This window comes from Natrix helvetica (assembly GCF_964273705.1).
Source record: "Natrix helvetica genome assembly, chromosome: 7".
NCBI classification, from domain to species: Eukaryota; Metazoa; Chordata; class Lepidosauria; order Squamata; family Natricidae; genus Natrix; species Natrix helvetica.
Window position 1 is genome coordinate 9,974,663 of NC_138558.1, and position 16,784 is coordinate 9,991,446.

The window sequence follows — 16,784 nt, forward strand, 5'->3', positions numbered from 1 at the left end:
TCAAATAAAGCTTTTCCGAGTAATCCTAAACTCGTTTATTCAAAATGATTGACTCCATAGGGCAATCTTTCAAATATGTATACAGGTAGCTCTTGAGGCGGTGGCTCAGTGGCTAAATGCTGAGCTTGTCGATCAGAAAGGTCGACAGTTCGGTGGTTCGAATCCCTAGAGTCGTGTAACCGGAGTGAGCTCCCGTTACTTGTCCCAGCTTCTGCCAACCTAGCAGTTTGAAAGCACATAAAAATGCAAGTAGAAAAATAGGGGCCACCTTTGGTGGGAAGGTAACAGGGTTCCGTGCGCCTTCAGCGTTTAGTCATGTCGGCCACATGACCACGGAGACGTCTTTGGACAGCGCTGGCTCTTCGGCTTTGAAACGGAGGTGAGCACTGCCCCCTAGAGTTGGGAATGACTAGCGTATATGTGAGAGGGGAACCTTTACCCAAAATTTATGTTGCTTAAACGAGACATTTGTTAAGTGAGTTTTGCCCCATTTTACGACTTTTCTTGCTGCGTTTGTTAAGCGAATCATTGCAGTTGTTAAATGAGTAACATGGTTGTTAAGTGAAATCTGTTTTGCCCATTGACTTTGTTTGTTAGAAGGTTGCAAAAGAACCTTCTAACACTGTAATGGTCATAAATGTGAATCAGTTATGGAGCATACGAATGTAAATCACATGATGCTGCAATGGTCATAAGTGTGAAAAATAGACATGTCACATTTTTCAGTGCTGCTGGAGCTTTAAATGGTCACTAAGCAAACTGTTCTAAGTCTAAGACTACCGATATTTGGCTAACGGGCCAAATATCTTGCTCTTGTCTAAATGTCTAAAACCATTTAAATTAGATGTTTTCAATGTGGTTTTACTTGCTTTACTGTTTTTATTGCTTTAAAATGTTTTTTTTTAATAATTGTAATATATTTCTGAACCATGAGCCATGTGGAGCAGTGGTGGGTTTCAAATTTTTTTAGAACCTCTTCTGTAGGTGTGGCCTGCTTTGTGGGAGTGGCTTGCAGGCCATGTGACCGGGTGGGAGTGGCTTGCCAGCCATGTGACCGGGTGGGCGTGGCCAACTTGTAAAATGTGGTGAAACTCACTTAACAACGCTCTTGCTTAGCAACCAAAATGTTGGCTCAGAAACTCTGGCATTTGAAGCACACAAGTCTTAAAGCTGTCAAGTTACAAGACCCTTGCATCCCTAACCCTTCAGAAAAAAACCCCCAGGGGTGTTCAAACTTGACAGCTTTAAGACTTGTGGACTTCAACTCCCAGAATTCCTCCTCCAGTCATATTGGCTCAGGAACTCTGGCATTGAAGTGTGCAAGTCTTAAAGCTGTCAAGTTACAAGACCATTGCACCCCTAGCCCTTTAGAGGAAAAAAAACCCCTGGGGTATTCAAAGTTGACAGCTTTAAGACTTGTGGACTTCAACTCCCAGAATTCCTCCTCTCGCTCTTCATCTTGATGATGTGCAGACGGGTGGGGGGAGGGAGCTGGAACCGGTTCTAAACGGCACTGTAGATTTGTGGAACCTCTTCTATAGAAGAGGTTAGAACTGGCAGGAACCCACCCCTGATGTGGAGTCATTGACTGAGATGGGTGTGGCCACAGACATGGAATGAATGAATGAACGAATGAATTGAATGAATGAACTGAACAAATGAACGAATGAACGAATGAAACAAATACAAAGAAAACATGATATATTCAATGATAAAGGATTCGCAAAGTACCTTAATGGGTGTGTACCATTTTTCCTGGGAGGGCATTGAGGTAGGTCTTGGTTTTGGTGGTCTATTTGGAATTGGTTCATCTCCTTCCTCGGGGAGTGTCACCACTGCGTTTTTCGCTTTCTCTAGTCGAGCTCCTTCCTCAGTTGACCCTTTGTCACCCCAACGAACCTAAACAAAACAAGTCTCCATATTAAGACTTGGCCATGGACCTGAACACAAGAAGCTGGCCCCTCTTGCCATTCAGAGTTGAGGGAAGTCACCCCTCCTAGAAGAATGAAATGTTTCAGGAAATATTAAAAAGGCAGAAGATTACATTTCCCTGGATGAGAAGTGGAGAAACATGGTGGCTTTTTTAGAGGCAGGAAGCAGACTCACTCTGAATAGCCCCCAGCTTACTCAATAGCCCCCAGCAGATGTCAGCACTTAAAGAGATAGATAGCTCTATTCATAAGCAAATACCCTCCCCCAAGATCCAACAAAGATAGGATTAGCCCTCAGCCATAATAGGAATTGCCCAACACCCTTTCAGAACACAAGCTCCTTCATTGCATCACCTCAGTTGCACCATACCCTCCAGGCGTCAACCAAACCTAACTTAGACAACCTACAAAGTTGGCCATGAACCCCTACAACAGCCAATAGAACACATGCTCCTGCACAGGAACAGGAAGCTCAAGGGCAAGATCCCCAGAAAGGATATAACTAATCCTCACTGTCAACTCCATGTGGTCAGCTACCCAGAATCACATGTGCTTGGTGGTTCTGCTTCATCATTAAACCATCTTTCCCATCAGCTTCCGTGTTTCCAGTGTCTTCCCCCCCCCCCCCCCCCCGGCTTGGAACTGAACGCAGATGGATATTTCTCTCAACATTACCAAACTAGGTAACATCATCAGTGCTAGTAAGGAGTTGGGTTTGCTCTCAGTTTATATAACAGGGGCTGGCTCTGTCGGGTGTTGATGGGAGCGATCTCGGAGGTTCTTTGGTGGGGCTGTTTACTGTTAGCTTTTTTGACAGTTCCTTGATTGGGATTTGGTTGGTCTGATGTTAATCTTTAAGAGTACATCTACTATGCTGATGTGGGTGCTGATCAAAAAAATAAACAGATCCCTGGCTGCCAAGAAGTGGAACCCACTTCTGATAAACTAACTTGCTGCTCTCTTTCATTTCTTTCAGAGCTCCCTTCTCAATATACGATACAATACAATACAATAGCAGAGTTGGAAGGGACCTTGGAGGTCTTCTAGTCCAACCCCCTGGCTAGGCAGGAAACCCTACATTGTTTCAGACAAAAGGCTATCCAACATCTTCTTAAAGGCTTCCAGTGTTGGGGCATTCACAACTTCTGGAGGCAACTTCTGTTCCACTGATTAATTGTTCTAACTGTCAGGAAGTTTCTCCTCAGTTCTAGGTTGCTTCTCTCCTTGATTAGTTTCCACCCATTGTTTCTTGTTCTACCCTCAGGTGCTTTGGAGAATAGCTTGATTCCCTCTTCTTTGTGGCAACCCCTGAGATATTGGAAGACTGCTATCATGTCTCCCTTGGTCCTTCTTTTCATGAAACTAGCCATGCCCAGTTCCTGCAACCGTTCTTCATATGTTTGAGCCTCCAGTCCCCTAATCCTCTTTGTTGCTCTTCTCTGCACTCTTTCTAGAGTCTCCACATCTTTTCTACATCGTGGCGACCAAAACTGGATGCAGTATTCCAAGTGTGGCCTTACCAAGGCATTATAAAGTGGTATTAACATTTCACCTGATCTTGATTCTATCCCTCTGTTTATATATTGGATTTGTACCTTCCCAAACTCCAAAGAAGCATTTCAACCAAGAAGCTTAGCAGAATTTGGAGATTGTCAAGGTTCTTTGGGGCTTCAACCATCCTTTCATGATCCTCATCTAAGCCAATTTGATTACCGCTATACTATCATACAAAGTTGAAGCCGAAGCTAAATGATAAAGGCCTATCTCTGCTTGTTACATGAACTTAGGCGTACTGAATCACTTCAAAACTATCCCAGCTGCGTTTCTAGCACAAATATCACCCTTATAAAATCGCTTGGCTGGCATACAGTGAAAATATTCATACGGTGCTATTTTTTTCTCTCTCCAAAAATAACTAAAAATTGACTTGAAAAGGCTTATTGTTTCTTTGGCATCCAGTTGCTGGAAACAAGGCTCTGTTATTCAGGGCCTTGTAGAAAATAATGAAATGATGGGATCAGTTCTTCCTAAGCTACGAAAAGATAGTCAAAATTGTTCTGTGTGTGATGGGGGGGGGGGGGGGAGAGGGGAATCCTACAAGGACATCCTTGTAGTCCAATTCCCATTTTTAAAAAGCCCATGTGCCAAACTGACATCAAAGCTTAGAAAGATCTTACCCAACCTTGCTCAGAACTGATTTCAGTAGAGTCACGGGAAGGGTGACTTCTAATATTTCATAGATGTAATTTACCATATTCTTCAGACTATAAAATGCTCCAGACTATAAGACGGACCTAGCTTTTGGGGAGGAAAACAAGGGGGGGGGGGGAATCTGTCTCTGCCTCCCAGTATCCATCTGGTATTCATCTGGTCTATTCGCCATTGCCCGCTTGGTGCTACCCATTCAGTGTGGCCCGTTCGGTGTGGCCCGTTCACCATCACCACCACCGCCCATTCGGCACAGCCTGTTTTTGCAACTGGCCCATTTACTGCCACCTGTTCATCGTGGCCCGTTTGGCAGCTGATTGGTGATGGGACAATCAGCTGTTCTAGAACGGGTTGTGGCCCATTCTAGAACAGCTGATTGGTGCCGAACCAACCCCCCTCTCCCTCCCCCACTGCAATATTTGGAGTATAAGATGCACAGACATTTACACCTAGTTTTTTGTTGGGGGGGGGTGCATCTTATACTCTGAAAAATACGGTAATGCTAAGGAAAGCTGGAATAACCAAAAGTTCATCCAATCGCTATGTCCAGTTTCTACAAATGATCAATCGCAGGCTTCAATCAATAAATGAGGCAGAAAAGCAGTAAGTCAATGATAATCCACAGCAACTCATAGTAACATTTTCCGACATATTTGAAAATGCATACCGTATTTTTCAGAGTATAAGAGGCAGTGGAGTATAAGACGCCCCAAGATTTTGAAGAGGCAAATTTAAAAGAAAAAGTTTTTGCACTCTGCAGACCTCCCAAAAACAGCCCGTATTTCGAAAAACAGGCCCATTTTTTGTCAAAAAAGGGCATGAATAGCCTTTAGAAGGCTTGTAGAGTGCTCCTGGGTGCTGGTGGGCAAAAACAAGCAAAAAATTCCCTGTTTTTCGTGAAAATGGGCCCATTTTTTATCAAAATAGGGGCATGCATAGCCTTTAGGAGGCTTATAGAGTGCTCCTGGGGGCTGGGGAGGGGGGAAATGAGCAAAAAATGTCCCATTTTTTACTCATTTTTCCCTCCTCAGCCCCCAGGAGCACTCTGGAAGCCTCCTAAAGGCTATGCATGGCCATTTTTGCAAAGGGAGCGTGGGTTTGGGAGAAAAAAAAATGCTATATTCAGTGTATAAGATGCACCCAGATTTTCACCCTCTTTTTTGAGGGAAAAAGGTGTGTTTTATACTCTGAAAAATACAGTAATTCCAATTGTGTAGCTTAGTTGTCTCTCAGATCTTTCTCCCATTAACTTTTTTAAAGATAAAGACAAAATTTACACCTGCTAGTATATTGCTAATGGACTGTGTGGAGAACCAGTCTTTTCTGTGATCTTCTATACATTAACCAATAACACTGATTCGGTGGAATTAGATTATGGGATGAGCGGCATAGTGGCCTAGTGGTGAAGATGCTCACCTCCCACTTGGAAGGTTGAGAGTTCAGTCCTAGGTAGCTTTTCTCTTCTGGGGTGTTTAGAAAAAATATCTGCTGTGAACTCCACATAGGTATCAGGAAGGGCATCCAGACAGTAAATGCTCAGCTCCATCCAGTCACCCAACTGTACCCTGAATTAAGGGATTACAGGTTTGTAAAAAAAAGGCGGTTATTCAGTTATGGAAAAGAAGAACATTGATCTCTTCATCCACTTTTCTTCAAACTATGTCTTCTGACTCTCAAATCGGCACTTTTCAATTCTGAAAAGAAACTTCTAAAACAAGAAGCAATACCGAAGGCAATGTCATCTTAGGTGGGGAACTATGGTCCCTTTATGATTTGTGGAGTTCAACTTCCAGAATTCCAGAGCCAGTCATATCTTAGAACAATAAAATGTTAGCAATTATTACTTATTCATTGTTGTTGTTAGCTGTGAAGTCATGTCCGATCCATTGTAAACCCATGGATAACGTTCCTCCAGTCCTTTCTGTCCTCTCTAATCCCCCGGAGTCCATTTTAGCTCACGCCGACTGCTTCAGTGACTCCATCCAGTCACCTCATTCTCTGTCGTCCCCTTCTTCTTCTTTTGCCCTCAGTCTTTCCCAGCATGAGGCTCTTCTCCAGTGAGTCCTTCCTTCTCATTAGGTGGCCAAAGTATTTGAGTTTCATCTTCAGGATCTGGCCTTCTAAAGAGCAGTCAAGGTTGATCTCCTCTAGGACCGACCAGTTGGATCCCCTTGCAGTCCAAGGGACTCGCAGGAGTCTTCTCCAGCCCCAGAGTTCAAAGGCCTCAATTCTTTGGTGCTCAAGACTTCCTTATGGTCCAACCTTCACAGCCATCCATTGCAACTGGGAAATCCATCGCCTTGACTACACACACTTTTATTGGCAGGGGGACGTCTCTGCTTTTTTAGTACGCTGTCTAGATGTGCCATAGCTTTCCTCCCAAGGAGCAAGCATCTTTTGATTTCTTGGCCATTTCTTGGGTATTTCTAGTTCAATGAAAATAGGGGCAACACGATAGCAATCTTCATGTTTCCTCTTCAGGATCTGGCCTTCTAAAGAGCAGTAAGGGTTGATCTCCTCTAGTTAGATCGCCTTGCAGTCCAAGGATTCTTGAAGGATTCTTCTCCAGCACCACAGTTCAAAGGCCTCAATTCTTTAGCATTCAGCCTTCATTATGGTCCAACTTTACTTATTCATACTATTGGAATAATCAGATCACAGCAAGCATAGAGTTGCTGTAGAGAGGAGGTCAGGATCGATTCTCACAGCAGTGGGGGGGAAAAACAATGGACCACCCACTGGCTCTAATGAGGTCATCATGCTTTGCAGGCATCCGTATAATTTCTACTCTACCTCAATTCCTGGAGGAGAACCCAAAGTCACAGCTGCTTTCTAGCAAAAGTCCTCAAGGCCGTGCACTTCGCAATCATAAAACGGTACCATTAATCAATAATATAACAGCCCAGAGAGGTTGCTTCCATCTCTTGATACTTTACGTCCTTCCAAACCCATCAGGTTCCATGGAAGCCGTGCAAAGTTTTGCAATCATTACCAACTGTAGTTGACAATTCAGAAAGCTCAGCTGCTGCCCCACCAAAGTAGAAGCCCAATTGGTCTGGCTTAGCCTCACAGCCAGCAACACAGAGGATGTCAGCCTGTCCCTTCCAAAGTGTGAAGCTCTCTCCCTCCCCTTAACTCAGGAGTGTCCAAACTTGGGAACTTTAAGACTTGTGGACTTCAACTCCCAGAATTCCCCAGCCAGGGGAATTCTGGGAGTTGAAGTCCACAAGTCTTAAAGTTCCCAAGTTTGGACACCCCTTCCTTAACACATACGACATGGGTACAACAGGTATAATACCAGAAAGTTATATAAAAAACAGGGCATTTTTTGCTCATTTGTGCCCTCCCCAGCCCCCAGGCCTCCCACACTCTACACACCCTGTTGTTGTTGTTTTTGCAAAAAAGGGCCCATTTTCGTGAACAATGGGCCGTTTTTTGCCTCCCAAACCTCCCACACGTCACATTTTTGCCCTCCCCAGCCCCCAGAAGCACTTTGCAGGCCTCTCAAGCTCTCTAGATGCCCCTTTTTCACAAAAAAATGGGGCGTGCAGCGGGTTTAGGTGGCTTGCAGAGTGCTCCTGGGGGCCGGGGAGGGCAAAAACTTTTTTTTTTTTAAATTTACCTCTTCAAAATCTTGGTGCATCTTATACTCCGGTGCGTCTTATACTCCAAAAAATACGATAATCAATATGATCCTAAATAAGCTAATATAAATATTGCTATAATCATTACGTGTATTATCATTATCACGATCAGTATATCTGCAGTTCTTTTTCTTTTTCTTTTGTAAAATGAAGTGCCTGGATAATACACTGTCTTCAAAATATTTATATATAAATTAAAAAATGACTTAAAAAAAAAGAGATGTCACATCTTGTACTGCAGTGTTCAATTCCATGCAACTCACCTCCATTCTTTTAATCCCACCAACTCCTCGTCCACCATAGTAGGAAGCATCCACTGTCGGCCACTTTTTGGAAGGCAAAGGATCTTCTTCCTCCTGACGAAAATCGAAGAACATTTTATTTTGCGGGTGGAGAGTGGGAATTAATTTAGGTTTTTTGGGGGGGAAAAGTAACAACATTCCTCATAAATCTCTAATGCCAGTTTATTCACAGGCCACTTTTTCCTAATGACGGTGTGAGACAAAACAGCTAGAACCCAAGAAAAACACAGATAGTCCTCGACTTACAGCCCTCATTGAGCCCAGGATTCATGTTGTTAAATGAGACCTCGGTTAAGAGTGATTTTTGCCCCATTTTAGGACTTTTCTTGCCGCAGTGGTTAAGTGAACCGCTGCAGTTATTAAATTAGTGGCACGGTTGCTAAATGAATCTGGCTTCCCCGTTGGCTTTGCTTGTCAGATGAGGTCATAAAAGAGGATCACTGTCGTATGTATGAAGCCGTTGCCAACCATCCGAATGTAAATCGCGTGACCAATGCTGCAATGGTCATAAGTGAGAAAAACAGCCTTACGTCATATATTTTTTCCACCTAGGAATGGTCACTGTGAACTGTTGTAAGTTGAGGACTACCAGTATTCAGGACAAAAGGCCAGGGATGGCTAGCTTTTTTGTCATCACGTGTGCAGGCCCACACTCATAATGCAAAGCGCGCGTGACACCCCCCCGGGCGACCTGCCCCCCTGCACTTGTGTGCACCGTGCCCCCCCACCCGCGCATGCAGGCACAAACCCCTCCCCCACACCCCGATTTGGACCAACAGGCTTCCCTGCAGCCTCCTGGCACCAAAAACAGGCCACTGGGGGGGGGGGAGCGCTGCATGCCCTCGTGCTCCACGACCACATGCTCATGAGACCCCACACACATGTGCATGCATCTCCCAAATGTGCCCTGCCCCACGCCGCACATGTGCGGCAGAGACCCAAAAATCAGCTGGCCTGCGGGAGCTGCGCATGTATGCATGGTGGAGCTGAGCTGGGGCAACAGCTTGCGTGCCATTAGGTTTGCCATCCTTGCAATAGGCTATATACCTCTGACATAAAATATAAATTTTAAATTAGTGGCCGTTGGTATGGAATAAAATGTACAAGTGGTTAGAAAAGAGAAGCCAAGACAGAAAATAGAGAATACAAATATATGGAGATACAAATAATGAATATTATTATAAGTGTTAATACTAGGTTTGTTAAACTATAGGACAAGGTTATAGTGAGAGGAAGGCAATGCAGAAGGGAGAATTATAAAAGCTAAAGAAGGAAAGCCGATAGAGAAAGCTGTAAAATTACTGTATATTGTTATGTATGTTCTGTGTTTTGTTTTGTCTTATTGTGTGTTTTTTTCTTTGCCGTGTCTTCCCTGTTGTTTTTAAAGATCAAAACATTTAATAAAAATTATTTATTAAAAAAAATAGTGGCCGTTGGTGAGCTTCCTACATATCACCTATATTTTGAATGGCATCAAATATTAGTTCTACTGCAAGCTAAAAACAGGATAAAGCCTTTTTTTTCTTTTTTGGGTTATAAAAGGTTTTTAAATTAAACCGTTCCCCCCCTCAACTAATTGAATAAAAATTGTCAACGTATTTAGCACAGCTTAAATATAGCCATTAACAAATTTCCATCGTTTAAAACCTTCCCATCAAAGCAAGGCATTAAAAATCTACCGCAAATACACCAGAATCGGTGTCAGAAGCTAAACGAGTTACAGACCAACAAAGTTTCCACAATCTGCTACCCTTCTAAATTTGAGGGACTTAACTTCTAAAATTCACACCCCATATGGCCGTTCTTGCTGGGAACTTTGGGATCTGCAGTCCAACGTATCAAAGAGTGCAACGGGTTATAAAAAGCTGATTTGAAATGCTCTCGTGAACCTTCTGAATATTGGATTTTTTTTTTAAAAAAAAGATTCCTCGTGTTGAGCTGAAAGACGGGTGACTGCACAGACCTATCTCTGTAAGTTTTCTCATCAATCACTGAAAGAGCTTTGCAAACGCCTTCTTTCCAGAATGTGAAACTTCTTTATTCAAAAAAGAAGGGTAGTTTGTTTGCTTCAAATAAGGCACGTGTAAAAAACGAAAGGCGTGCCTTATGATTCACTGAGAATGCACTAGATCAGCAGTCACCAACCAGTGGACACTGGTGGTCCGTGAGAAAATTTTGTTGGTCTGCAGAAAAATTATTTGCATTTTTAATATTGCACTAAATCAGGGGTCCTCAAACTACGCCCCCCCCCCCCGGGTCGGATACGTGCAATGAATGTTTGCATTGCTGCAGAGAGTCTCCCCCTTCGGGATCTTTTTATGCGGGTCACAGAGGGGCAGAAATTCCAACTTGGGGTCTGCTTCAGCCTCCTGGTGGGGGGCTTTGGGAGAAGGCTGGAGGGAAGGGCCGCTGGTAGCAAAGAGCCAGAGGGCCTCGTTCCAGTGAGACTGCATCATGGTCTGGAACTGGCTGGCCATCTCAGCCTGCTGAGCCTCCAGGCACCAGTACCTGGTCTTGCACTCCCACAGGCCTTCCCTCTGCTTGGAAAGTCTTTGCTCGTAGTCCTCAGTGAGGCTCTTCTACTGAGCCTCCTTCTCGATCAGATCCAGTTTGAACTATTTTGCCAACTCTTTCTCCTGGTGGCTGCTTAGCTCCAGCAACTGCTTCCTGTTGGGGCCCTAAGGAGCCCAGGCGGGGAGGGGAGGAGTGGCTGGGAGGGGAGAGGTAAGTAGAGGCCGGTGAGGCGCCCCTCAACATGAGTGACATTGAGTTGGGCACATCCACCCAGTCACATGACCACCTAGCTACACCCACCCAGCTGGTCATTAGGCAGATCATATTAGTGGTCTGCAGGATTTAAAATTATGAATTTAGTGGTCTCTGGGGTCCAAAGGTTGGTGACCCCTGCACTAGATGACACCAGTTAGGCATCCAAAGACATTGTCCCCCCTTTTGTCAAAATGGTGAATGCAATATCCCACAATGCAAACTTAACCTCTTGGAGCCTTTGTGTGATGTACAATGCATGCACAACATAGGGAAGGCTTGCCTTATAAGGGTGTAACACTGCTTCTATTAATCTGACCATCATTTATTTATTTATGTGTATTCTCCCTGGATTATTTTTACAAATAACTCAAGCTGGCAAACATATTCAACAAACTTTCCTCACCCGCTCACCTATTCTCCCCAAAACAATAACCTTCTGAGGTTGGTTGTGATGAGAGAGAATGATTGGCCCAAAGTCAACCACCTGGCTTTCATGATTAAGGAGGGAGCAGAACTCGCCATCTCCTGGTGATTGGCCCAAAGTCAGCCAATTGGCTTTCATGGATAAGGAGGGACCAGAATTCACCATCTCCTAGTGATTGGCTCAAAGTCAACCAATTGGCTTTCATGGATAAGGAGGGACCAGAGCTCACCATCTCCTGGTGATTGGACCAAAGTCAACCAATTGGCTTTCATGATTAAGGAGGGAGCAGAACTCGCCATCTCCTGGTGATTGGCCAAAAGTCAACCAATTGGCTTTCATAGCTAAGGAGGGACAGAATTCACCATCTCCTGGTGATTGGCCAAAAGTCAACCAATTAGCTTTAATGATTAAGGAGGGCCAAAACTTGCCATCTCCTGGTGATTGGCCAAAGTCAACAAATTGGCTTTCATGGCTAAGGAGGGAGCAGAATTCACCATCTCCTGGTGATTGGCCCAAAGTCAACCACCTGGCTTTCATGATTAAGGAGGGAGCAGAACTCGCCATCTCCTGGTGATTGGCCCAAAGTCAGCCAATTGGCTTTCATGGATAAGGAGGGACCAGAACTCACCATCTCCTGGTGATTGGCCCAAAGTCAACCACCTGGCTTTCATGATTAAGGAGGGAGCAGAACTCGCCATCTCCTGGTGATTGGCCCAAAGTCAGCCAATTGGCTTTCATGGATAAGGAGGGACCAGAACTCACCATCTCCTGGTGATTGGCCAAAAGTCAACCAATTAGCTTTAATGATTAAGGAGGGCCAAAACTTGCCATCTCCTGGTGATTGGCCAAAGTCAACAAATTGGCTTTCATGGCTAAGGAGGGAGCAGAATTCACCATCTCCTGGTGATTGGCCCAAAGTCAACCACCTGGCTTTCATGATTAAGGAGGGAGCAGAACTCGCCATCTCCTGGTGATTGGCCCAAAGTCAGCCAATTGGCTTTCATGGATAAGGAGGGACCAGAACTCACCATCTCCTGGTGATTGGCCCAAAGTCAACCAATTGGCTTTCATGGTTAAGGAGGGACCAGAACTCACCATCTCCTGGTGATTGGCCCAAAGTGACCCAGTTGGCTCCCAGCAAGCCAACATCTTTTCCAATCCTCCGTGCTAGCTGATTTAGAAAAAAAAATGTACTGGGGAAAAGAACTGGGGTGCATATTCAAAACACTCCCTATTGCAGCCTTGCCCCAATGGGATAGGCACTACAGCTCCCATTTCCCCCTGCCAGTATGGTCAGCAGTCATTCTATGATTGCAGCTGCAACATCAGGAAAATAACCCAGATTTACATGTTTACTTTGTTCGACAGCAGTTAAGAGAACTACAAAGAGGATTGATTCTCGGCGTTTCCCAAGGAAGAAGGAATTGTCGCTAATCTTGTATGATAGCACTGAAGTTAAGGCTGCACTGCTAGTGTGTCCTAACACCCCTTTTAGGACCTCAGTCTGAACATACAAATACAAAGCGCAGAACTAACAGGGGATGTATCAAGTAGTACACCGAAGCAAAAAATACAGATGTGCAAGGCGTTTAATGCAGCCTGATCTGCAGATTATGACCACGGTTCGCAAGTCTGTTTGGTGGAGTAAGATATTCTGCGAATTAGACACTCGCTTGCTGACATCCTCACCCACAGAATGCATAAACTGAGCATTCCGGTTATGTTGCGAGGAAAATCAATTTGCGGCGGAATGTATTTTGAAGTGCTTATTACAATCCAATTCCTGTTCAGTTGCCACACAGCAAACACTTTCCTTGCGCACCTTGGGGGGGGGGGGGATAACCAATCTAGCTAACATAGTGGGCCCCATAAAAGGGAATGTCATGCTTTTAACAGGAGAAACCACCACCCCCGCCCTTTTATTGATAGCTTTACCCGTTTGGATATCCAGCTAAAGTTGACGGAGATTATTACACAATTTTATGGAACCTCCCAAAGAGTCAGGGGTTCAAACCGTTCAATATAATCAGGTTGCAAAAAAAAACAACACCCCAAAACCCAGAAGGATAGAGCTAATAAACATTAGGGTTCAAAAAGCAAAAAAAAAAAATGGTTCTGTTTAATTCTCATCCACCCCAACTGTGGCTAAAATACAGAGGTTGAACATCTGTATTTTTCTTTCAGTTTTCTACTTGATAAACTCTGTGTGTGTGCGCGTGCTGTGGCCTGCCAGCGGAGCTGGTGGCAGATTCAGACAATAAGGAGGTTGGGGAGGAACATGGGCCAGTCCTGGAGTCTGGGGAAAACTCTGAGGATCGCTCTGCATCGTAGGCAGAGAGGGGGCCAGGGCCATCCGACAGTTATCAGCTGCCTTCGGAGTCGGAGATCAGTGGGGCAGAAGAACAACTGGAGCCTGTTCCCGATGCGCACATGTGCAGAGCTGCCAGACGAAGGGAACAGCTAAAGAACAAGGGACAATTTGGGAGTTAAAGGCACAGGTGGACGGTGAATGGTCCCTCCTTTAGGGAATAAAGAGGAGCAAACGGGGAGTGGAGTTTGCAGGAGACAATTAGTTCGCTTAATTAGCGTGGAGATTTGTTCGTGACTCTCAGAGACTCCTTGCCAAGTATTTTCTTATACAGCCGTTGCATTTGGAAGATTGTATTTCTAAGTCATTGGCAACCTGGTTGTTGTGGCCCGCCAGCGGCCAGCAAAGCTGGCAGCAGAGTCGAACAGTGGGGAGGTTGGGGAGAAGCATGGGCCAGTCCTAGAGGCTGGGGAAGGCTTGGACAAGGGCTCTGCATCATAGGCAGAGATGGGGCCAAGGGCATCTGGCACTTCTCAGCTATCTTCGAAGCTAGACAGCAGTTGAGGCAGAGGAACAGCTGGAGCCTGTTCCCACTGTGTGCATGCGCAGAGCTACCAGAAGAAAAGAACAGCTAAGAAATCAGGGTCGACTTGGGAGTAAAGCCACAGGTGGACGGCAAATGGCCTCTCCCATAAGAAATAAAGGAGGAGCGAAAGGGGAGTGGGCTTTTGCAGGAAACCATTCATTCTTTCGTTCGTTCATTTCAGGAGTGTGAAGATCTGTCCGTGAATCTCAGAGACTCTGTGCCAAGTCTTCCCTTGCCCATTTGGAGAATATTTACATGGCAGCTTTCCAAGCTAGATAAGGTCTGTGGTCATAACTTCACCTTTGAAGGACTGGGGAATGAGAGGAATTCACATTCGTTTAATAAAAGGAGTTTTGTCAGGACCTGGAATCTATTCGTGCTTTTTGGGGAAGCCTAGGTCAGAACAATGGTAATCTACTTTTGCAAACAACAAGCCATCGGAGGACTTTGGAAGCTTACCTCTATTGGAGCTGGAGGCACAGGTCGAGGAGGATCCTTAATAACCTATTGACAAAGGGGACAAATTAGATGATAAGGGACATAATGGCAAAGGTTCATTAAAACCACACCGTAGCAAGTCATTCTCCTTGTGATACTTCTCCCGTTAGTCATCTCCATCATCAAATAACCATGGTTAGGCGTTAACAGAAAACTCATCCCCATGTCTTTTGTGGATCGGCAAAACAACGAACGATTGTTAAAGATACTTAGTTATCATTAATTTGATTTGTGTTACGCCGGCAACTCCGGACAGAGAAAGACACAACAGAAAACAGTCAAGGTATAAAATCTATAATGACCATCAATTTAAAAATATCTAATAAACTAAGAACACCGCAAGGACTCCAGTTCACCTAAAGATTTCCTGCCTGGGAGTCCATGCAAGTCTTTGAAGCTTTTCAAAAAACTGCAGAGCACAGGTGGGTTCCTACCAGTTCGCCCCGATTGGGCCAAGTACAATACAATACAATAGTAGAGTTGGAAGGGACCTTGGAGGTCTTCTAGTCCAACCCCCTGCCTAGGCAGGAAACCCTATACCGTTTCAGACAAATAGCTATCCAACATCTTCTTAAAGACTTCCAGTGTTGGGGCATTCACAACTTCTGGAGGCAAATTCTGTTCCACTGATTAATTGTTCTAAATGTCAGGAAGTTTCTCCTCAGTTCTAAGTTGCTTCTCTCCTTGATTAGTTTCCACCCATTGCTTCATGTTCTACCCTCAGGTGCTTTGGAGAATAGTTTGACTCCCTCTTCTTTGTGGCAACCTCTGAGATATTGGAAGACTGCTATCATGTCTCCCCTAGTCCTTCTTTCTCTTAAGCTAAACATACCCAGTTCCTGCAACCGTTCTTCATATGTTTTAGTCTCCAGTCCCCTAATCATCTTTGTTGCTCTTCTCTGCACTCTTTCTAGAGTCTCCACATCTTTTTTACATCATGGCGACCAGAACTGAATGCAGTATTCCAAGTGTGGCCTTACCAAGGCATTATAAAGTGGTATTAACACTTCACGTGATCTTGATTCTATCCCTCTGTTGATGCAGCCTAGAACTGTGTTGGCTTTTTTGGCAGCTGCTGCACACTGCTGGCTCATATTTAAATGGTTGTCCACTAGGACTCCAAGATCCCTTTCACAGTTACTACTACTGAGCAAGGTATCACCTATACTGTACCTGTGCATTCCGTTTTTGTTGCCTAAATGTAGAACCTTACTTTTTTCACCATTGAATTTCATTTTATTAGATAGTGCCCAATGTTCACGTTTGTCAAGATCCTTCTGTATTTTAAGCCTGTCTTCTGGAGTGTTGGCTATTCCTGCCAGCTTGGTATCATCTGCAAATTTGATGAGTTCCCCATTTATTCCCTCATCCAAATCATTGATGAAGATGTTGAAGAGTACTGGGCCTAAAACAGAGCCTTGGGGTACTCCACTGCATACTTCCCTCCATGTAGATGCAGTTCCATTGAGAACTACACGTTGAGTGCGGTTGGTCAGCCAGTTACGAATCCATCTGGTGGTGATGCTGTCTAACCCACATTCTTCTACTTTATCTAGTAGTAGGTTATGGTCTACCTTATCAAAAGCCTTACTGAAGTCCAAGTAAACTATATCGACGGCATTCCTCTGGTCCACTAATTTTGTCACATTATCAAAGAATGCAATAAGATTAGTCTGGCATGATCTGTTTTTGACAAATCCATGTTGGCTTTTGGCTATTACTTTGTTTGCTTCTAGGTGTTCGCAAATTCGTTGCTTGATTATTTTTTCCAGAATCTTTCCTGGTATTGAGGTCAGGCTGATAGGTCTGTAGTTTCCTGGATCTAATTTTTAAATAGGTAGTAACTCGGCTGCCCACGCACCCAAACCGGTTCTGTTGTTGGCAGCACCATCTTTATTTTTGCTTCTGCGCATGCGCAAAATGATCCACATTGTAGAAATGTCATTCCGCCCCCCCTTTTCTTATGTTCTGTGCATGCGCACACCTTTTTAGGTGTAAATGCACAGCAAGCAGCAGTAATGCCAGTAGCAACCCACTCCTGCCGCAGAGATACAGCCAATCAAATCTCAGGTTGCTAATGGATTTGGCTCTTAACTTGTTTTATTTAAAAAGAA

At 44.5% G+C, this 16,784-nt stretch overlaps 1 protein-coding gene across 1 annotated transcript in view; it reads right to left on the reverse strand.

Annotated features, from left to right (window-relative positions):
- ANTXR2 (ANTXR cell adhesion molecule 2) overlaps nucleotides 1-16,784 on the reverse strand; it is a 165,236-nt gene that overhangs the window by 64,972 nt on the left and 83,480 nt on the right. The window contains exons 13-15 of the mRNA XM_081960413.1: nucleotides 14,632-14,676; nucleotides 8,047-8,139; nucleotides 1,732-1,899 (exon numbers count right to left, since the gene is read on the reverse strand). Of these exons, the coding sequence (XP_081816539.1) occupies nucleotides 1,732-1,899; nucleotides 8,047-8,139; nucleotides 14,632-14,676 (306 nt within the window). The remainder of the gene's footprint in view (nucleotides 1-1,731; nucleotides 1,900-8,046; nucleotides 8,140-14,631; nucleotides 14,677-16,784) is intronic.